The sequence below is a fragment of the Aquarana catesbeiana genome, linkage group LG10 (genome assembly GCF_042186555.1).
Source record: "Aquarana catesbeiana isolate 2022-GZ linkage group LG10, ASM4218655v1, whole genome shotgun sequence".
NCBI classification, from domain to species: Eukaryota; Metazoa; Chordata; class Amphibia; order Anura; family Ranidae; genus Aquarana; species Aquarana catesbeiana.
The window spans coordinates 16,799,104-16,822,711 of NC_133333.1; the positions used below are offsets into that span (position 1 = coordinate 16,799,104).

A 23,608-nucleotide genomic window follows, 5' to 3' on the forward strand; every position below is an offset into this window, starting at 1 on the left:
CTACTCTGGAAAATCTGTAAACTGAGATATGCAGAAGATACTTTTTAATTGCTTGTTAAATCTATTTATAGGCTAATAATGGAGTCATTTTCATAGTCTTGAACATAATTCACCTACATTCCTCTCCCATAAAGAATTTAAGTTTACGTGATATATTTATATTGCTCACATGCCATTTTCCACTTGGTGTAACCAGAATTTCTTGATTGGGCACTAATCTCTAATCTCTTATCTTTTTTCAGGTGGCAGCAGCACAGGATGCAAGTCCTCCTCCTCTGTGTGTCTGGCTGCCCCTTTTGCCTTTGTCCCCACTGAGGCAAGCATGTCGAGCCAGCACAGCCACGCTCCTTTCTCCGGCCTCCAATCATCAATGGCTGATCATCAGCAGGTAACCCTCGCTCACATACCTTTCAATGCTCTTTCCTTGTGTGTTTATTATAAAGATCTTAAAAGTATATGTAAAGGGGGCCTTGCACACAAGCTAATCATTTTGTAAACTTTGTGCTCCCCATGGCGTGCATCAAAACCCTCCTCTGAAGAGCAACCTGGCTTTTCAGTGTTTATGTTGTGTCTTCTCGCTGCCTGTTTCAACCCCAATTTTGTCAAGCAAGTGTGCGGCAACCATGTGCATTGCCTGTGGTTGCTGGGCGTTTGCAGCGCTTCCCCATTCACTTGAAAGGGCTGCGTTGGATGGACTTGCTGATCGCAACAGGGTGGATAGTTTTTTGCCGCAGTCACGAAGCAAGGCATTGCTATCATGGCATGTTAAAGAGGTTGTAAACCCCAAAAAAAAAAACAACAAAAAAACAAACGCCTGCAAGACAAAGACATAATGAGCTAGTATGCATAGCATACAAGCTCATTATATAATACTCACCTGAGATCGAAGCCCTCGCTTACACAGCACCGGGCGGTGACATCACTCCCGAGGGTTACTTCCGGGTATCGCGGCTCCGGCGCTGTGATTGGCCGGAGCCGCAATGACATCACTCCCGCGCATGCACGCGGGAGCCGCAGGTAACCGCACACTCACTGAAGCAAATGGCATGTATGTGCCGATGACATTGGCACTTGCAAATACAGGGGATATCTCCTAAACCGTGCAGGTTTAGGAGATATTACAGTAAAAAGTGGATTGCGCTAATTTTTGTGTATAATAACCACCAAAATTGTGCAAAGTAAAAAATTATTTCTATATTGATCCTATAATGAAGTGTTTTTCTCTGCCATCTATATTGCACAATTATCCTTGCGCAGTCCACTTTTTACTATCATTTCATTTCATTCCACTATTTCTTGGGTGGATCCACATGATTGCAGCAAACTAGATTGATGGGTTATTAAAACTGAGTTTTGTGCCGGTAACACATCTTGTTGGACAAATATACGTAGGTTTAGGAGATATCCTGGGTGACTACAGGTAAGCCTTATTATAGGTGTACCTGTAGCAAAAAGTGGCCTGTAAGGGTTTACAACCACTTTAAAACCCATGTCTTGTAGTACAGCGGTTCTCAACCTCAGTCCTCAAGTACTTCAGGACTGAGGTTGAGAACCACTGCTGTAGTAAAACAGGAAGAGTTCAGGTCTATGCGGCGTTCAGCATTGAGATGCAAAGTCAGCTGATTTAGGCCTGGCTCACACTATTGCAGATAAGGAAAACGCACCTGTTCCTGTAGCCAAAACGCGCTGCTGTTTAATAACTCACGTGGCTGCCATTCATTTTTAATGGCACCCCTATGCATTAAAAAAAAAAAAAAAAACGCAGCTCGTTTGCAGGTGCAAAAGCACCATGCTATTGCAGAATAGCCTTGTGTTTGATTATACAAGATGCCGATAGCACTTGGAGCAAGACGATTGTGTTGCGCCTGTTTTAGTGGACATTATAGAAAAGATTGTGATGTGTGTGGATGTTGGCAGTGTACTGGGCATGACTTGACAATCAAATTAGGGAATCACTAAATGTAGAAAGACCACGCCTAGTAAGATCGCTGACACTTTCTTCTCTCATTGGTGTGTTAATAGTTCTTTTGCTCCTTTTTAATAGCAGTTAAAGTAGATGTTTAGGCTGTACAATAACACGCCATTTAAATTGTGCGTCTCCAGTGTTCTTTGATGCCCTGCAAACATTTTATATGTATTTGCAAAGTAAATAACTTCATATTTTTCTATGCATTCACATCCCTACAATGTGCTGTATAGTCTGTAATGAGGTCCAACAAGGAAAGCTGAATCACGGAGCGGTGACATCACCACCTGCTGGCTTCCAATGCTCTGAGCATTGTCGACAGAGTACAGAGTTCCCTCCTACCAGACGCTTGTTTACACAGAGTACCCAGAGCTTTGCCGTTATTTGGCCACCTAAAAAAAAAAATTATTTGCTTTGCAATTACTGCTAAAATGTGTGCAGGGCAACGGGGAGCACTGGGGAGGCGGCATTTAAAAAGTAGGGCATTGAATGGTCTAAACCAGGGGTCTCAAACTGGTGGCCCTCCAGCTGTTGCGAAACTACAAGTCCCATCATCCCTCTGGCTGTGGGAGTCATGCTTGTAACTGTCAGCCTTGCAATGCCTCATGGGACTGGTAGTTTTGCAACAGCTGGAGGGCCGCCAGTTTGAGACCCAAACTTTCAAAACGCTCAACAAACTGATCTTGGAGGAGGATGGCATCACTAGAAAGAGAGGCCTACTGTTCACTTTGAAAGTGGCTCTAAAGTTGAGACATTTTTTACTTTAATTGCTTTCCCTGCTTTAACCACTTGCCCACTGGGCACTTATACCCCCTTCCTAACCAGACCAATTTTCCGCTTTCAGTGCTCTCACATTTTGAATGACAATTACGCAGTCGTGCAATACTGTACCCATATGACATTTTTGTCTTTTTTTTTTTTTTTTCACACAAATAGAGATTTCTTTTGGTGGTATTTAATCACCACTGGGTTTTTTGCGCTATATATATGAAAAAAGACTGAAAATTTTGTAAAATAAAAAATCCTTTGCAAAGACCAAATATACACTGATTTGAGTTATTTTTACCAAAGAAATGTAGCAGTATAATTTTTTAATTTTTGGCCAATTAGTAATTTGCAAAATTTTATAACCGAAACAAAGAAAAATGCATTTTATTTTTTTACTTTTTTTTTTTTTTTTTTTTACAAAATTTATAGCGCAACCCCCCCCCAGTGTTGATTAAATACCGCCAAAAGAAATCTGTGTGAAAAAAAGACCCAAATTTCATATGGGTACAGTGTAGTTTTATTGCCCCTAAATGCTTACCTGAGTCGCCTCTCGATCCAGCACTGTGCCTGTCTGCAGCTTCGCTCTTTGCTCTTCTCATACGACACAGGTACCAGTGCTGCTGGTGCCAATCAAATCCTGTGAAGAGGGATTGGTGCCAAGCCACGCTGTGTGTGTCTATGAGCGCAGACAGCCCAACGCGAGTGCCTCGATAGCAGCAGGCTTGCTTTGGGGGCACTCGCAGAAGAGGAGTAGAAGTGAGAGCCGGTGGGGGGCCCAGAAGACGAGGAATGAGATTGCTCTGTGCGGGACTGCGGCGGACAGATCAGACACTTTTGATACCTATTTTGGGATCGGTGACATTTATACAGCGATCAGAGCTTAAAATAGCCACTGATTACTGTATAAATGTCAATGGCAGGGAAGGGATTAAACACTAGGGGGCGATCAAGGGGTTAAGTGTATTCCCTCAGCGTGTTCTAACTGTGGGGGAGATGGGCCACCACTGACATGACAGAGATCACTGCTCCTGATGACAGGGAACAGAAGATCTCTGTGCAGAACAGGGAAATGCCTTGTTTACATTGCATTTCATGTTCAGCCTCCTTGCCAGGATCGCGGGCCGCCGGCAGCCATTGAGTCCGCCAGACCCACCATTTTGCGCACCTGTGCCATTCTGCCGACGTATATCGGCGGTCAGGAAGTGGTTAATCCACTATTTACCATCCCCACCATCATTGGCATGTATTTTATTTTTTTTTTCCTGCAGTAAAGTAGACTTTTTCTTCAGGGATTATTTCATCTGTTCACTGTTGTCTGTCTCTTTCTCAGGTCCTGCCAGACATGACAATTTTACAACGGCGGATTCCATTAACCTTCCGAGATTCAGCAGCTGCACCTCTACGGAAGCTTTCAGTGGACTTGATAAAGACTTACAAGCACATTAATGAGGTAAGTTTAGTTGATTTGTTGTCACAAAATGAAGGTAGGTGGATCTGGTTTATAACGGTCCCCTCCTGTGGTTCTTGAATGAACAGGATACGATTTTACTCCAACTTTGAGATGGTCCATCCTGTTCTTTGACCAATCAAAACAATCCCAGTGTGACATGAATTCCTTTTTCTTGCTGCTGTTGGATGTTGGATGGTCAGGGTGAGGATCCGACTTTAATGATATTGAATGGGCTGAAAACGGACCAAAGTAGTACAGGAACTTTTTCTAAAGTTGGATAAGTTAAGACGGCTCTCATAGGGAACAATTGATTTGTACACGTCATGCGACATGAGCTCCCAAAGTCGGAGCGTATGTCACACCAATGTGAACCGGGCCTTAAACCTGGAAGCTGATTAGTTTATATGCACAGCTGCACCTTATTTTGCACTCTCCAGTTTTAGTACATAACCCCCTGGTCTTAAAGGGGGGGGGGGGGGGGGGGATTTCTGCCACGGCGCATCCGCCACGGAGACCACTTTATCGTGAAGCAGACTGACCACCGTTGACGAAAAAACAGGGGTTATGGCAGCTATCTGCTGCCATAACGGTATATAACGTTGAAGTAGTGACGTAAATTGACGGTGGGCGGTCCGGAAGTGGTTAAAGATACCATGGAGTGCAGCAATATTTTCCGGAGTTGTACTGTTACTGAAGTTCACAGATGAGCTGTGCAGCACCTTTGATTCCAGTTCACAACATGTGAGAGTTGGTCACTCGCCTATAGTGGCCTCTCTCTACAGGCTTTACTGATCCACATTTGCCATACCTGGCTGATGCCCCTGGAAGCTGGAAATCACTAAAGTAGACACCGCTACTCCACTAATCTTAACTTCTGCGTCCTGTGCTCAGCGGCTGGCCTGATGCATTCTGAACACAAGAAGTCGCCGCTCGCCATGGGCGCCATTCAGAGAATGCGTTGTATTTTCTGTGATTATTCTAAGTGTCCTTTGATTGGGCGGGGTGGAGTGTGACCTCACCACCCCATCTCATCCAGTCAGAGAACGCTTTGCAGTCAGTCGGAAAAAATGCAAGGCATTCTCTGAATGGTGCCCATGTCAAGCAGGCGACCTCCTGTATTCACAGTGCATCAGGCCGGCTGCTCAGCAAGAGAACTGGATCAAGTGGAGATCACTGAATTAGCGGTGTCTACATCAGTGGTTCCAGGGGCATCGGCCTGTTATGGTATATATGTTGCTTCATTGGTCCAACCTGTACCAGTGTAACAGTGTAAAAATATACCATGGGGTTTATTTACTATATATAGATATAGATATATATATCTATTATTTTTTTTAAATATAATTTAAAAAAAACTTCAGTTTTGGTTTCAGCCAAGTGTATCCTGTATTTTTCCGTTTTGGTGCACCACTCATGTCTGGAATTCATTGGGGTTGGCATAGGGTGATCAAGCTGCAGATTTGTTTGTTTAGTGACGTCAGAGGTTTGTTCCATCTACCTTTTGTGAGCCACTGATGACGCACATTGTTTTCAGGAAGAATTAATCCATTCTGTGCTCCTTTTTGTTTTGAATAATTCCCCTTTTTCAATCTAGGTTGTGGTCATTTACTGGTACTATGTTGGAAGTTAAACATTACTTCTGTTTTTTGTTTTTTTTGTTTTACCCTTTCCATTTGTGTTCTGTTTGAATATTGATCTCTGCAGATGGTGTAATCAAATCGAGGAAGGCAGGGTTGGTTAAATTCAACTTAAAACGCCTGTCAGTCCAATCTAGTAGCCAAAAAATCTTAAAATCTATTATTTAGCAAAACACCTGTGTGATGCGGCTCTAATAAAAACAGCCATTTCCCAACTTGTGTACCACGTGTTATTTCTGGGAAAGTGCCTCGAATAGTTTATTTGCTGGCCCAGGATTACAGCACAACTAAGCCTAGGTTCACATTGCTGCGGGTTAGGAATCGTGCGAGTTCAGCTGAGAATGCAGTTTGAACGATTTCAGCCCAGCAATGCAGTCCGACTTGGGCATTTTGGTAGAAATCTGTGCCGGTTCATGCAGAGAGGTCTATAAAAATCAACCCTAAAGTCGCCAAAAGTAGTACAGGAACTACTTTTGGGAATCTGTGCGGTGCCGCGCTGATACAGATGGTGCCATTCCTGGCAATAGCCACCAATTTGATATGTCAAATTGCATGCCAAATCGGACCAATGTGAACCTAGGCTAAAGTTTTATGCCTGGCCCTATCAGTCCTAGCACTATTGTAATCTTATTTATTTGTGGTCAAAAACCTTTCCTACCCTCCTAAATCAAGTTTCCATTACTGTTCATGCATGCTCCCACAGCACAAGTCTATAGGACGTGGTTGAAGAGAGTGTGTGGTTTTAAGGCCGGTTTACAATGGAATGGGCACATTCCCGTGCGGGCCCTCAGGTTCTGGTTTTGACAACCCATTCATTAGAATGGGCTGAAAAACGCACTGGAACTTGTAAATGGTGCAAGTACTTTTGCAAATTACACCGCACCAATCTGCATGGTACTGTGGGCAATTAATTGGCACCCACACGTCCAACTTTAAATATGAGCTTGGGCTGCATGACTCCTGGATTTGTTTGTTGTGCATGTTGATTAACCACCTACAACTGACGTAACACTTGAATTAAATGCCCCCTGAAGATGGCTAACTTTTAATACTTAATATGTTGTAAATTGCCAGGTTTATTATGCTAAGAAGAAGCGCCGTGCCCAACAAGTGCCACCTGAAGACTCTAGCACGAAGAAAGAAAGGAAAGTGTTCAACGATGGATTTGATGACGATAATTACGATTACATAGTGAAAAATGGGGAAAAGTGGATGGACAGATATGAAATAGATTCACTGATTGGGAAGGGATCGTTTGGACAGGTATGATGTGACAAGGCGCATTGAAATGTTTTAAACTGTTGTAAGATAGATATATCTATCTATTTTAAAATATATATATATATTTATATTATACACACACATGTGTGTGTACCTATTAAGTTTCAGGCTCGCAGGCTTACGCCCTTCTTCAGATCAAACGCACATCTAATTTCAAAGTTACACACATGGCTTAAATACCATCATTTTACACATTTGGAATCAATTATGTGATTCGTAATCCATCAAATACAAATTAGATCCTTTTCTTATACATTCTTATATCTCAGGTGGGGAAATGGTTAGCAAAGCGTAGAGCCCTCCCATATTTCAACAGAAGACTTTTGATGTGTGTTTGATCTGAAGAAGGGCGTAAGCTTGTGAGCCCAAAACGTAATATGAACTTACACATCATGTAATGTTTGTTTGAACTTCGGTTCAATAAAGAAATTTTAAATGCAGCGATCCTTTGGACTTTTTCTTATATTTGGTCAGTGGGATGACCAGATTGCATTGCACTAGTTGAAGACTGGATGCGGCTTTCCTCTACTTTGAAGTTTTTTATAAATATAGATTATCTCTATCTAGATATAATAAATATATATATATATATTTATATGAAATTAAGTTTGACACCCCTGATCTAGCCTGTGCAGCAACACATCACAGCTGAACAGACTTGGCAAAGTATTTGCAGGTGCAACAGTGATTAACTATATATATATATATATATATATATATATATATATATATATATATATATATATATTTGCCCTCTAAGGGCCAGTTGTATCAGTAAGACTAGGTAGGTGTCCAGAGCACACCCCCCCTTACATCAAATGTTTATGTAATAAAACAAGGCATATGCGCAGGGACAGCTGCGCTCATTTAGTCTGCGACTTCTGTCAGTCTGGATGGAGGGACGCGACTGGTCTGGATAGACCAAAAAATAATCTCTGGGTAAAAAAAATGGTCTCCAGATATGCATTTTATTTGTGTATTTAGCTTTTGATCTGTAGTTCAGCTTTAGGGCTCATTCACCCGGGAATACATGTACGAGGAGGCGTGTTTGCCTGCATGGAAATGCACGGTGTTCTTTGCAGGCAGTCCCATTCATGTCAATTGGGACACAGTGGCTGCATGAATAGTCACTGCTCCAAATTGTATTTGTTATTCTTTCTTCTTTTTTTTTTTTTTTTTTTATTTTTATTATTAAAAAAAAAAATTTAGTTTTTGATTTTGAATGTTTTTTTGTTAAGAAATAGAATAACAATAACAGTAACCTCAGAAGAGAGTCTTTAAAATAAATGTACAAAACTAATTTGGAGTTGCTCCCAATGTTACATGCCCGGATACAGAGAATGTGCATTTGGTCCTGCTGACATTGGCTTCACATGGGGAGTGCGCTATAGTATGCCCTTATGAACGAGGCCTGAGAGTCTGTGCCAACTGCTTTTGGTCTTGTCAGCGGCATCAGTTTGGGACACTTTTTTGAGGTCCTTCAGAGTTCGTCTGGAACATTTGACCTGAAATTGACCTCCTCCTGACACTTTCATTCACATGTCTTACTGCGGCTGAGCGTCTCATCACAGTCCTGTGCTTGGTCTTTTGTAGATACCCGTGGGTTTTATGCCTTCGCTTACAAGAAACGTCATCACCACACACTAATCCATGCACGCACTAACCCTGTTTGGCTGCCATCTTGCCCACGACATGGGCACCGCCTATTAGTAATAGGACACTTGCCACTTACTACTGCGGGTACTACCGTCATGCTAACATCCCTCTGAACATAAGTCTTGATTTGACTTGATTGCTCCCCGTAATAACATGTATTCATTGCTCTTCCTATGTTGTAAAATGCCCCTGATAACACTGACAATTCATTGTCTGTAAAAACGGTGGAATTTTAAGCAGCATTGTTCTGTATGTTTCTCAGAATGTTGCATTGCCTCTAAGAGGTTGTTAATTGTATTCTCTTCTAGGTGGTGAAGGCGTATGATCACCATGATCAAGAATGGGTAGCCATTAAAATCATCAAAAACAAGAAAGCATTTTTGAACCAGGCCCAAATAGAGCTGAGACTTCTTGAGCTTATGAACAAGCATGACACAGAAATGAAGTATTATATTGGTAAGTAATGAACCCGGCCGAGTTTCTAGCTGCCTGCAGATTTGGAGAAGCAGCTTAGAAACCCCTTGAATCCACAAAAAATAGCTTTTAATTTTTTTTAAGTACTTTTTTGTTCTGTAAATAAGGGTTTTCACATGTCATTGACTGTCTAACCTCTCTTTTTAAAACTAAAGCAAGATAGGTCTTGCATAGAGATTCATTTTAATTTGGGAGATCGTCTTAGCCCTAGGTTCACACAGAAATTGCACCACGTTCCCGTGCAAATCGCATGCATGTCTGTGCAGTGTGATTTGAGCCATTCATTTTGTATGGCTCAAATCGCACCAAAATAACGCAGGAACCTTTTTATTTTTTAATTTTTTTTCCCCTTAACCTACACTGGAATGGGATCGCATGGGTGTGTTCACATCCATGTGATCCGATTTCGACAAACTGCGTTTTGTAACCTGTGTGGTGTCGTTAACACTTGACGCCCGCAGCAGATCACATGCGTTTGCTGTGTGATTAGGAGAAATGAAGTGAATCTTGTGCGTTTCCTGCGTTGCTTCAGTGTGAGCCGGGGCTAAGAGGTTATACACCATGTTGCATTGTTCCTTTTTTGGTTCCCAGTCAGTGTACAGAAGATAAGGTCTCGGGGCCTCATCATGTCCATTGTGTTTGAAGATTTTCAGTGATATTTGTTGCGCTAAAACTTTTTTTATTTTCTTAGATGCAGTGTATGCAAGTCCTGGACAGGCTGTAATTGTGTTTTTTTTCTTTTTGTCTTGCAGTGCATTTAAAGCGGCACTTTATGTTTCGGAACCATCTCTGTCTGGTGTTTGAATTGCTGTCCTACAATTTGTACGACCTTTTAAGAAACACAAACTTCCGCGGCGTTTCCCTGAACCTGACCCGCAAGTTTGCTCAGCAGCTGTGCACGGCTCTCTTGTTCTTGGCCACTCCCGAGCTCAGTATAATTCATTGTGACCTAAAACCGGAAAACATTCTCCTGTGTAACCCAAAGCGCAGTGCCATCAAGATTGTGGACTTTGGCAGCTCCTGTCAACTTGGGCAAAGGGTACGTTCATCCTAGGATCTGCGGTTTGCCCCATGAGTTTGGTGATACCGTGTAAAAGGCTATGCCATGGTTTCTTTTGTTTTGTTTTTGTTTTTTTGGGGAGGTGAATTGGGTTTTTTTTTCTTTGCCTTCACACTTGTTGAAGCAGATCCTTTTCTGCTACCAGAGCAGGGATACCTGGTATCGATAAAAATTAAGCATATCGAGGTGATTTTTAGATTTTCTGGGATTTTTTTGCAATTATCGCATCCCCGGCATTCCTTCCTCTTACCTGGTTGTTGCAAGGAATTTGGGACTGCAGGATGTCAGAAGTCAAGCAAATGAGCTCCAGTTTGACACCTTTCCTCACTGATGGAAGAGAAAGCAGAAAGTCTTTGAGCCAGTTTGTGTACACCAAATAAAAATTCAACTTCTGGTGCTGGTGAAAGAAATCCTGTTGGTTCATGCCCCTGTGTAATCTGTGGATGGGTGCACCTCTGCATCTCACTAATCTGCCTTCAGCTTTGAGTTTTCCTGCCTCCGCTTGCATCACCAAGGAAGTAGGGCTTGAAATTGCAGCCTGGTTGCTTATTAGGCAAGCTTTGCCAGATCGGTATGACAAGCAGGTTGGCCTCGCAGAATTCTGATACATCAATTGATTTAAAGCAGAACTCCAGCCAGGGGCAGTAGATAAATTGAAAAGTGCTTTCTTCTACTGGTGCACCGAAATTAAAATTTTGGTACCGAAAATTCAGGATTCACGTGGCTGAAACCGATTTGGTTTTTAAAAAATATATACAGTAATACCCCAGATAGTGAGTAACATGGTTAACGAGCACTTCGTAATACAAGCTATTTAAAAAAAATCCTGACTCGGTTTGTGAGCGTTGTTTAGCAAAACGAGCAGGATTCAAGCCTCTGCGGTGTGCATTACTGCATTTGGCAAGCGGTGCTGGGGCCGCCGGTGATGGAGCCACTCGGAAATACTCCGTTCCCGAATGTTTCTGAGCCTCTGAGTGTTTCCGAGTGCATCCAAGCGGCTTCTGAGTGTCTCCGGCGCCCCCCCTCACCACCACCACTTCTGGCCACATGCGGTACTGCATAAAATAGAAGTCACTGTGGAACGAATTATCTGAGTTTCCATTGACTTCTATGGGGAAACTCGCTTTGATATACGAGTGCTTTGGATTACAAGCATTCTTCTGGAACAAATTTTGCTCGTAATCCAAGGTACCACTGTATATTTTTATAATTGTTAAATTCGTCTTCTAAATATCATGAATATAAATTTGTCAGCCATTATCGGCACCTTTTGAAGAGGAGTTAAACATCCTGCTTGCTGCATTTTTGGTGCATATTTGGCAAAACGCACCTCCCCATTGAAATACATTGAAAACGCAGCAAGAACATATCAAAAATGCACCCGTTATGTTTCTGATGCATTTTTTTTAGTCGTATGACCTATGAAAAACATAAGCAAGGTAAAATCGCGGGCATTTTTGGCAGCCATTATCGGGCTTTTTTTTCTTTTTTTTTTTTTTTTTTTTTTTTGTTTAACCAGCAGTTTCATTGAAGAGAAAAAAACAGATCACTGTACCAACATAAGTGATGTTGGTGTGGAGATCTTCCCTGCTTTTCTATTAATTTCCCCTGTAAGAATTTACAGAGCAGTGCTCGCAGCCATTGGATGCTGATTTTTCCAGCATGTCACTTCCACATAAGGCGGTTGTTTAAACCAGTTTCTGTTGGTACACACTAACTGAAAATCACCCGGTTTCTGCTGAACCAGACCATTTCCAGCCTGTGGGTACCCAGCTTTATTTAACTTGTTTCCTTATTGTGGGACCGGGCATCCATTGTTTTCTCCCTGTGGAGAACTTGCTGCCGGTTGCATTTCTTTCTTCTCCCTAGTAGTTTGCAGCAGAGCGCTGACCTAATGCCTTCTGTGGGTGGGATCTCCAAACAGCACCCAGTCATGATCCACCCTCAATCTGGTATCGGCCTTGAGCACCACCCACATGCCCACTACATCAGTCAATTCACAAGATGTCATGGAAAATGTAGTTCTCCTTTCCTCCAAGCGGCTCACATCGGATGTGATGTGTGCCCCCCTGCCTGCTATCCCTCTCCTACTGGCACTTGGGCATTGTAATGTATGCAGAAGGCAGTGTTATACATCACACAAGAAAAAAAGAACTATAAGTAGGGCATTATGCTTGAGAACAAATGTTTTTATTGCCTTTTTAAAACAATGGGAATGAAAGCCGAAAAGTGATCATGATTTTAAAGTTGAGTTTTAAGTAACAGTTGTGGAGCTGGTTCTTTGATACCTTTCAGAAAATGTATGGAGTTACCCGTGAGCATATGAAGAAAGAGGAGCGATGATCCGTACAGCAGGGACAGGCAACCTCAGCACTCCAGCTGTTGTGGAACTAAAAGTCCCATTAGGCATTGCGAGACTGACAGCCACAGTCATGACTTGCAGAGGCGTGATAGGATTTGTAGTTTCACCACAGAGGTTGCCTACCCCTGATATACAGTGTGCCATTGGAATCAGTTCATAAGTGTTAACTATGAGTTGAATCAACAGATTTGTTTTTGCTCTGACCCCCTGTACTTCCTCCTACATACGGCTTGACAAATGACACATAGTTTTCTCCACATCTGCTGCCAACCAAGCAGTCCACCAGGTTGGGAAATGCTAGTGCCAGAGTTGTACTTTGTCCCAACCATGAAAGTCCCTAACTTTTGCTGCACAGCTTGGTCTGCATGCAAGTGTGGAGAAATCTATTAGAGAAGCACTTAAAACAGTGAGGACTACCATGTCTTAACCTTGACCTATTTTTTACGCTAAAAGTTTTTTGTTTTTTTTTGAGACCCCTGAAAGAAAAGATATTGCAACAAAATATTAATCATTTGTATGACTTCATTAATCCCCAAACTTATTATTTTTAAGATCTACCAGTATATTCAGAGTCGTTTTTACCGATCGCCTGAGGTGCTGCTGGGAATGCCGTACGACTTGGCGATAGACATGTGGTCATTAGGGTGTATATTGGTGGAAATGCACACTGGAGAGCCTTTATTCAGTGGATCTAATGAGGTAAGCAATGACAAGATATTCTACTTTTTTTTTTTTCATAATTTTCAGCAGTTTGTTTTATTTTGTGATGTTTTTAATCATAATATTCATGATGTTCATAAAGGGTGAGGTTAAGCCTTCAGGACTATTGAACCACATTCATGGAGCAAATAAGCACACTCCCCATAAGGCTATATGCCTATTTTTACCCCTATTTTTATTTAGGGATGCGCCAATACCAGTTTTTTAAGGCCGAGTACTGATACTTTTTCTCAAGCACTTGTTGCTACCAATTACCAATAACTTTTTTTTATTTTATTTCAAATCAGTAGTGCTTTATTTGAAACCTGAACACAATGCTAGAAGCCCAACCATACAATGCAGTGAGGCATATACTAAATATGGTTACCAGGTACAACATTAAGTCTCAACACAAGTCCAAAATTTAAAATCTGGTGAGCTAACATTCCACCTAAAGAAATGCTCATCTGAGAAAGGGATTATGTAGCAAGGGAAAGTCAGAAGGTTAACCAAACTTAAAAGAGGAAAGAACAGCGAAAAGGTGGTAAAGTGGATGTAAAGCCTTTTTTTTTTCTAATTAAGGCTTGCACCTTGTACAGTATAGGATTTCATGTCATCTGTGCCCAGTCTTGCCACGAAGAGTTAATCCAACTCTGAGCAGTCCTCTTATCTTTTTTTCAGTGAGATAACTGACAGAGAAATAGGAGTCCCCTTTCTCCACCTTGCTGTGAGTGACAGGTCATTTTACATATCTCATGCACAAGCCTGAGTGAGACATTGAGTGTACTTCAGATCCCCTCCACCTTTCTTCTCCAGCTCCCCCAGGATTGGCTGCTTCACAACTCAGCATTATTGGTCATGCTGAAATCATGTGGTGTGATAGAATCCATTAGGGTAAAAAAAAAATATCTGCCTTTAGAACCACTTTCAGGAACAAGTGCCCCCTGACCTTACCCACCCTCCCCTCTGACAGCCGCAGTTCAGTGTGGTTTCCTGAAAGAAGGGTCAAGTTTTTACTATTATCTTTGTCCTACCCTGAGATTCCCACCTCGCTTTCCAGTCCAGTTTGACTGTCCCCAGGACAGGAAGTGTAAGGAAAGCTCTCTAAACCTGAGATACCTTTTTATGCAAGAAATATTCTAATCTGTTTACTTATAACCGTAGGTGGACCAGATGAACAAGATAGTGGAGGTCCTCGGAACTCCCCCAACCCACATGTTGGATCAGGCCCCAAAAGCAAGGAAATACTTTGACAAACTTCCTGAAGGTTCATGGACTGTAAAGAAAAATAAAGATATCAAAAAGGTATGTTTATGATTTTTGTCTTTTTGCTTTCAGAATAAAATAGAATTTTTTTTTTTTTTTGTGAAGCTGTAGTTTGTATGATGCACTTACTTGTCAAGAATGTTGGCTGGTGAAATTGCTTCAACAATACAAGAAAAATCAGATGGTGTTCTTCTACACGGGATTACTACCAATGTTTGTTGCTCCAAAATTAATTTTGTTTTGCCAATAAACTAATCAGTGTACACTGTGATTGGTTAGGCTGCCCTCACACTGATCAGTTTTTGCTTTCAAAGAAAAACTCATGACCATTAAATCCTGTGGAACTCTTCACACTGGTCAGTTGTGGGTCTGTTGTGTTTTTCAAAGTCCTTCAAGCTGCCTTTTTGGTGGATGTTTGGTGCGGTAAAAAAAAGGCACCAAAAACACAGCTTTACATTGAAATGAATGGAGAATGTGGCAAACACACCCGTGGTTATGTTTTTGGTGCATTTTTTGTGTCTTACTTTTTTTTTTTTTTTTTAGAAGTGCAAAAATGCATATGCATTTTTACCACGTTTTTTGCAACGGAGCAGTGTGAAAGCATTAGTGATTGTTGTCTGAGAGCCAGTGTGTGTGAATTTTTGAATAATTTTAATAGCTTGCCCTGCAATTCAGGAAATTGTTAGATCGTGAATGTTAAAGCTGAGCTCCAGCTTTGCATTCACTCTTGCCTAGTTGTACCGGCTCCTCTCCTGGACTGAAATGGCTTAATCTGTTTTCACTGCACACTGAGCTTCTCACAATGTGCATTATAAACTGAAGCAAATTAGAGCCCGCTTCATAGCCCTTTTCTTCCCCAGCCTGACTGTCCTTGGACAACTCTTTTAAGTCCTTTCAGTCATGGGACTCGTCAGCAACTGCAGGAATTACCAGAGCTTCCGGTTTTCCGAGAGTATGTAAGGCACCATGTCAGCCTCTCCCACCATAAATGACCTGCCTGCATTGTATAGGGAAGCACAAGACCTCTGGTGGTGACTTTGCTAGATCTTATATTGGGGGGGTGGGGCTGAAACCAGGGAAGGTAATATAAGCAGATTAAATTTAAACTTTTAAAGACCATTATTGAGTAGCAGTCCTTTTAAACACGCAGATTTATAATGCCATCACATGATCGGGAACCCCTTCCTACTGGTTCCTGATTTTCCATGTGTGACTGGTGTTGGTGACAGCATGGTCACAGAGCTTCCATCAATACGTATATGGTCAGTACACACGTGGCGCCACGGCATAAGACCTACCTTGCATGATGTCACTTTTATATACATCTGGTTGGCGGGATTGCTAATGTGCATCTTCCTAAAACTGGATTGTATTCTTAATGGGCCCTGTGGTGTATTGAACATTTTCCTTTTGAGGCCTTTAAAGGTCCAGTTGGATTTACAAGAACCCAGTTTTTTTTTTTTTTGGCAGTAACTGGTTACTTTACTAACAGAGAAAGCACAGTGCCAGGCAGACTGGTGTGCGCCTTTTGATCGTGTAGCTTCCACTGACATTTGTTCATTGTATGCTCTCCATTTAGGACTACAAAGTACCGGGGACTCGGAGACTTCATGAAGTTCTGGGCGTGGAGACCGGTGGCCCTGGAGGGCGCCGGGCCGGTGAACAGGGACATTCTCCATCCGACTATCTCAAATTTAAAGATTTAATTCTGCGGATGTTGGATTATGACCCCAAAACTAGAATTACCCCTTTCTATGCTCTCCAGCACAATTTCTTCAAGAAAACGACGGATGAAGGGACAAACACAAGTAACAGTAACTCTACAAGCCCTGCAATGGACCATAGTCACTCAACCAGTACAACCAGTTCCGTGTCCAGCTCAGGTGAGCGGTCATATACAACAGATGACGAATAAAAGATGACCTCAGGGCAGGAACGGGTGTACACTTTTCTCCACCTGTATGTTGACGTGCTGGTAGTGGGTTTTTGCCTCCCCTGGTAGCACTTTGAAAAGGAGCAAAGCTTTGTGAGCAGGGGGCTTCATTGACTGCACATGGGAGCACATTAACCAGCTTTACAGTGGTCCTTTATTGAACATTCAGACGTGCTTTAAAGTAATGAGAAGGGTGGCTAGGGATATTGAAGAATTGTTTTAAGAACTAAATTGCGTGTGTCCCTGCTTCCAGATCATGTGAAGGCACAGCCTACTGGTGATTACCTGAGAAAGTAGTATTGGCTTAACACTGTTTCCATCCATTGTTTGTATTTGCATTCTTAGCGCCCGTCAACCACTTCCCCTTTAGCTGAGAAAGCAGCAGCCTGGGGTGTGCATATGCTGCAGCAGAAATTTAGACCCCATTGCTCTCGGTGGGTACTACCAACCACTGAATGTGACACATTCAAGTGAATAGGGCTGCCCTGTAACCGCACACAACACACGTGATTGTGGCATTTGGGGTGTTAAAACGGGCAGTAAGGAGGCAATACTCCTAACCACCCGTCAAATGCTATTTAAAGAGCCATCTGAATGCAGATCGCTCAACACTCTGGGGTTGATTTATCAAAGCTGGAGAGTGCAAAATCTGGTGCATCTGTGCATGGTAGCCAACCAGCTTCTAACTTCAGCTTGTTCAAGTAAGCTATGACAACAAAACCTGGAAGCTGATTGGCTACCGGGCACAGCTGCGGCAGATTTTTAACCCCTCTGTGCTTTGTAGCTGGTTGCAGAAGGAACGAAATATACTTAAACCTGACCAGAATTAGGCCCCTTTCACACGGGCGTGTCCGTGTACAGACTTTGCTTTGCTCAGTGGGAATTGCTCCGTTGATCTCTGCTGATAGGTCCGTCTCTGCTCACTGTGCGGAGACGGACCTGTCAGAGCTTCGCTCTCCTCTATGGGGGATTGGATGAAAACTGGGGCCGGCCTGTCTGTTTTCATCTGATTCGCCAGACTGATGGAAAATAGGGTTTCCATCTGTCTGAATTTGGCAGATCGGATGTCAGCGGACATGTCACCCCTGACACCCGTCGCTCCATAGACCTACATGGAACATCCGTTTAGGTCCGCCTAAAAACCTGACAAACGGACCTGAACAGTTCACCCGTGTGTAAGGGGCCTTAAACTACTCCAGACAGTCTGTCATGAAGAAGGCACGTGTTGTCAAATTCCTCCTCACGGCAAATGGGTAGTGTTCCTCTGCTGTTTTTATGAGCAAAATGTTTTTTCTGTATGTATGCCTTTTTAGTTTTGTAAAAACGTCAGGACATTCTAAATGCAATCCTGCCCAAAAAGTGGTAAATCTGCTTTGAAAAATTGCAGAATTGTTTAGCAAGGTTGTGGTGGTCAGCCACTTGGGAAAGAAGCCACTGAAAAATGTATGGTGGGTGGAGATTATCAGCAAGCCTGACATGACACACTCTCGACTGCTGCTTCTCATAGTCGAAGGGGGCGGCTGCAAACCTGCTTCCTCCAACATTAGTTTGCATGCGCATTGGAGAAAGCATCCGACTGCCAGATAAAATAAATTAATTTGTTGGAGGAACTTCCTGGTACCGACAACGATGAAACTATACAGTTCGATTACAGCAAAGGAGCATTGTCAGCTCAACACCTGAATTAGCTGCTTAAAGGGGAAGATCAACAGTTAGTCAACTGCAAATACTACAAAATATAAAGCTAAAATGTAGAGGAGTTGTGTAATACGCTGACTCCTTTTGCATTTTTTGGGATAAAATGCACTTTAAGGCTTTGTTCACACCATGGTGCAGAGATGTCAGTTTTTCTACAAGGGCTCAAAGAAAACAATGGGTTTCTATGTGCTCTATTCACACCACAGCGTGCAGATTTGTTTTCTGCTCAGGAATCTGCAATGTGTGTGCAGTTTTCTGCATGGGGAAAAAAAAATTCTAACATGAAATCTACATTGGTGTGAACAGGGCACATAACAGATATGAATAAACACTGGTGTCAAGGTGCATAAATAAAACTCGCTGAAATGCACATGAAAACTCATGTGAAACTGATGTAAACTCCTGTCTCTGCAAGTGAAATCTGTTGCGGTTTTCTCATCAGTCTTCATGCAGGTTTGGTGCTTTTTTTGGCCATCTTTCTCTTCTGGGTCACAAGAAAGCACGTTTGCACTCCTGTGACCTGATGACGGGAGACAGCAGGTAAAATCCTGCTATCTGACATAGCGTTGATCAGGTACCCAGGATCCGCCTGGGTACCTGATCAGCAGCTGCAGTATGCCACCGAGAACTGGGTGATCTGCTGCAGCCATAAAGGTGATTATGAAGGGGTTTTTTTTTTTTTTTTCCGTCTCCCAAACTTTTTTCCTTTTTTAAAGCCCAACCCCGGGCAACTAAAATCCCTTGCATTGGGGCTGCACCTGCACTACAAAGCGTTAATTGCTCATTTAGGTCTAGAGGGAACAATAAAAGATGATTTACCTAACTGATCCTCCATGTTGATAGACCATTCCTCACAGCTTCTTCTCCCCCAAGCTCCAGTGTTCTACGATCCTGGCATCAATACCAAAGTGGGGTCCATAGCTCTGCATTGTAGGTTTGATTGCCGGGGGGGTTCTGTCCACCTCTAGAACATGCAGGAGCACCATTTGCTGGGGGAGCTCAGGATCAGGTAAGCAAGTTTCTCCTCTCCCCTAGACAAAACAAGCAAATAACCCATGCAGTGTTGGTTCAGGCCCCCTGCAAGGAATAATTTTTAAAATGATCCCAGAGTTGGGCTTTAATACACTTTTATACTTTTTAAATTCAAGGTATATTTACTAGGACTGGTACTTCCAGCTTTGTAGCAGTTAGAAATCTTTTTGAAGCCGGTTGCAGAGTGAGTTGTACCCAGCCTGTCTGCAGCTACTAACTGCAGGTGTGCCAACTTTCATTGAGGTTCTACTGATTGTGCCGCTACAGACACTGCCAACACGCTTATTGCTCAGGGATGGTAATCGTTGAGACAAAAACCTCTCAAATGCAGTTCTGTTCCTAGCAACAAAATCACTAAGTGGAGCAAATCTCTGTAGATGCTGCAAAATCTATTGTCGTGTGGGGCTAGGTAGAATTAACCTGCCTAGAACAAGATGGTCAATGCAAAGTTTGAATCTGATTGGTAGCTTCAGGGACTTCTTAATACCAGCGTTCCGATACAGGATTCATAGGGCAGTACAGTGGCTAAGTGGTTAGCACTTCCTCCTAGCAGTACTAGGGTTGTCTATTCAAGTCCCAACCACAGCACTACCTGCCTGGCGTTTGCATGTTCTCCCTGTGCCTGCCTGGGTTTCCTTCAGAGACTTCTGTTTCCTCCCACACTCCAAAGACATGCTGGTGGTAGGTTAGTTGGTTCCTTTCTAAATTGTTCTGAGTATGTGAGTTAGAGACCTTCTTCTTATTGCAAGCTCCTTGAGGGCAGGGACCGATATGTGTTTTTATTTTTAAGCTGAGCTGCAGTTATGATCTTAAATGGATACTTACATTGGTCAGGGTCCTACACAGCCTACTGACCACAATACTCATTAACTTTTCACCGCCACCATTCACCTGCACACGAATGCATGTAGGTAAAAAAAAAAAAACCTTGAGCCTTTAGAGCCCTTGCACACTGGGGCGGTTTGCAGGCGCTATTGCGCTAATAATAGCGCCTGCAAACCGCCCCGAAAGTGCCGCTACTTTCATTCCAGTGTGCAAGCCGCAAGGGCTTGCACACTGCAGCGATGCGCTGGCAGGACGGTAAAAAAAAGTCCTGCTAGCAGCATCTTCGGAGCGGTGAAGGAGCGGTGTGTATACCGCTCCTTTACCGCTCCTGCCCATTGAAATCAATGGGACGGCGCGGCTATACCGCCGGCAAAGCGCCTCTGCAGAGGCGCTTTGCGGTGGTATTTAACCCTTTCTCGGCCGCTAGCGGGGGGGGTAAAACCGCCCCGCTAGCGGCCGCATACCGACGGTAAAACGCCGCTAATAATAGCGGCGTTTTACTGCCGACACCGCCCCAGTGTGCAAGGGCCCTTACAATCACTTTAAGGTGTTCTCTGATTGGACAAAGTGGAGATTATGATGTTGCCACCCTGCCTGTCCACCTTGTCCAATCATGCCTTATACTTTATGAAAAAAATACAGGGCGTTGTGGGAATGGCGGCAGTGCCTAGTGAGCCACCCCTATGGTCAGTATGAAGTGGGGCAACCGCTGAGCACAGGACTTGGAATTACGATTGTCAGCTTCACGTCTGTCCCGCGGGAATGAGATTGCATAATGGAATTTGGTTTAAGCTGAGCGAATGTAAGCTTGCAATTTAAATCATAACCTGGCGTTTAGCTTTATAAAGACATGGGGGGTTATTTACGAAAGGCAAATCCACTTTGCACTACAAGTGCAAAGTGCACTTGAAATTGCACTGAAAGTGCACTTGGAAGTGCAGTCGCTGTAAATCTAAGGGGTAGATCTGAAATGAGGGGAAGCTCTGCTGATTTTATCATCCAATCATGTGCAAGCTAAAATGCTGTTTTTTATTTTCCTTGCATGTCCCCCTCGGATTTACAGCGACTTCACTTCCAAGTGTAATTTCAAGTGCACTTGTAGTGCAAAGTGGATTGGCCTTTCGTATTTCATATTCCCATTCCTTTTCTCCCCCATTGTCTCATTAAGCTGCCAAGAGAAATAACATATTTTTCTGGTATAGCTGAGCTTATGTTAGGACTCCCCTTCCTCTGCTGCTTGGTAATTGGCTGCTCAGGAACCCGGCCTCACAGGGTCCAAGGTAGAAAGTCCTTAGCCCTGTTTTAAGGTACTGATGACCTGGAGCTTGCAGAGGCTTTCTTCTCTCACTCCTGAAAGCTAAGCATATTGGTGGGGGAACAAAATAAGCTTGGAAGGCAGATAAGTTGGTGTTTTTAGCTTTTGGCTTACACAGGAGAGGCACAGGTTCACTTGGATAGGAAAAGCAATTTCCTAAATCCCTGCACATGTTTTTTTCTGCTTCCTGCATCAACACAATACAATGTGTCAATGGTTACTTCCTCCTTATTTCCTGTTTTGCTAGAAAGCATCTTTATTGGATGTTTACTTTGTGTGTAATCCCTGCGTGGGAGGCCATTCGTCATTCATTCCTCCCTCCTTCCTTTTGTTGCTTTTGTGTCTGAACAGAGTGAGTGCCTCAAACAAATCATACAGGCCAAGATGTGTGCCTAAGTACAGTAGCCCATAGGAAGCAGACATTTCTTGGCTGATCTGGCAGCAGTAATGTGATTTCTGGTTGCTATGGGCTATTCAGCTATGTGGAGATATTGCAGCGTCAAGTGTGTATATTCTGGACTGTAATATGCACAAAATATCATCTAGCATTCACCTTTATCAGCAGAATATTTTCAAGCTGCAGTAGTTGGCTGTAAAAGTGTAGAAAGCGGATAGGCCTGAAAAGGGGAACATTATGTAAGATCTTTAGTCTGCCTATCAGGAGACTACAGCCTAGCACACACCTGCTGGGTTGAACAAAATAAAATTGACAGTTCAATCCAATGTTAGTACAGTAATCTCCTCCCCTACTGAGCCACCCCCCCGCTATAACACTCCTGTCAGCGCGCTCAGCCATTGGCGGAGAGCGCTGGTCGGCCGCTGGTTTTCAAGCATGCTCGTCCGACAGTAGCTAGCTGAACGGTTGGCATCTGTCGGACCAGCTGCGATGCACATTAGCTGAGTGTCAGACGTTTTGTATTGAACCGGCTGATGTCACCCAGCATTCGGCCTGTGTGTACTAGGCTTTATAGGCTTTAGCTAGAACAGAGGTCTCCAAACTATGGCCCTCCAGTTGTTCAGAAACTACAATTCCCATCATGCCTAGTCATGTCTGAGTTTTACAATGCCTAATGGGATGTGTAGTTCTGCAACAGCTGGAGGGCCGTGGTTTGGAGATCCCTGAGCTAGAAGAATGTTTTTTTTTTTTTTTTTTTTTTTTTTTTTTGTGGTTTGTTTTTGTTTTTTTCTTTGGCTTTCTAATTGAAGGTCTGCTTTTATAAGACTGCCCAAATACTGTGTAGCAGCTATGCTGATTCTTCCTCATTGTGCCCCTCCCCCCTCCAATTCCAATAAATTATTAAAGTGGTTCTAAACCACTTTTTTTTTTTTTTTTAATGTCATCTCTGCCTTAAGGTAATAAACCTTGCACTCACTGTCTGTTCTTGCCCCCCCCCACTCCCTTACCTGACTTGTGCATCGATCCAGCGCTGTGCCCGGCTGCAGGCCGTCTCTCCCTTTCTACCTGCTTTCACAGACTTTGCTGATAGCAGTGCGAGCCATTGGCTTTTGCTGCTGTTAATCGATCCTATGAGGGATGGGGGACATAACCAGGGTTTTGTGTGTCTATTGATACACACCACTCTGCTTGTGATCGAACCTGCACATCTGCCCCCAAAGAAAGTGGCTTGCTATGGGGGGTAGACACAGAAGCAGAGTAGCCCAAAGTGCCAGAGGGGGGACCCCAGTAGAGGTGATTTTGTGCCGCTCTGTGCAGTACCATTTCATAGAGCAGGTAAGTATAACCCGTTTTAAGAAAATTTTAAAAAGCCTATACCAGCTCTTTAATTTTTGAAGTAGATATAAAGGAACAACAATGCTGACAGACATGCCCCTATGTTGTGCATAATCGGTCCAAGGAATAGACAAGTCAAGGTCTCTGCAATATACCATACACAGAAATGCTTCCTCACTTTTAAAGATAAATTCCAGGAATGGTGTGTAATTTTTAGTGTCACATGTTCCAGCTTGGACCAATGTAACTATTTATATATTAGATCTGGCCCTCAAGCCATTGAACTACAAGTCCCATGAGGCATTGCAAGGCTGACCGTTACAAGCATGACTCCCCAAAGGCTGATGGGACTTGTAGTTTCGCAACAGCTGGAGTGACGCAGGTTGAGCACCTATGGTTGGGCAGAAATTATTAACCTTGGTTTTACATTACATGTGGATAGCTAAGAACGGAA

The 23,608-nt window shown here is 43.1% G+C and overlaps 1 protein-coding gene across 5 annotated transcripts in view; it reads left to right on the forward strand.

The window, feature by feature from the left end:
• LOC141110390 (dual specificity tyrosine-phosphorylation-regulated kinase 1B-like) overlaps positions 1–23,608 on the forward strand; it is a 130,936-nt gene that overhangs the window by 98,061 nt on the left and 9,267 nt on the right. For all 5 annotated transcript variants that reach the window (XM_073601714.1, XM_073601715.1, XM_073601711.1 and 2 more), the window contains 8 exons: positions 243–388; positions 4,065–4,184; positions 6,896–7,084; positions 9,067–9,214; positions 9,985–10,271; positions 13,207–13,353; positions 14,518–14,658; positions 16,199–16,502. In XM_073601714.1, the coding sequence (XP_073457815.1) occupies positions 243–388; positions 4,065–4,184; positions 6,896–7,084; positions 9,067–9,214; positions 9,985–10,271; positions 13,207–13,353; positions 14,518–14,658; positions 16,199–16,502 (1,482 nt within the window). The remainder of the gene's footprint in view (positions 1–242; positions 389–4,064; positions 4,185–6,895; positions 7,085–9,066; positions 9,215–9,984; positions 10,272–13,206; positions 13,354–14,517; positions 14,659–16,198; positions 16,503–23,608) is intronic.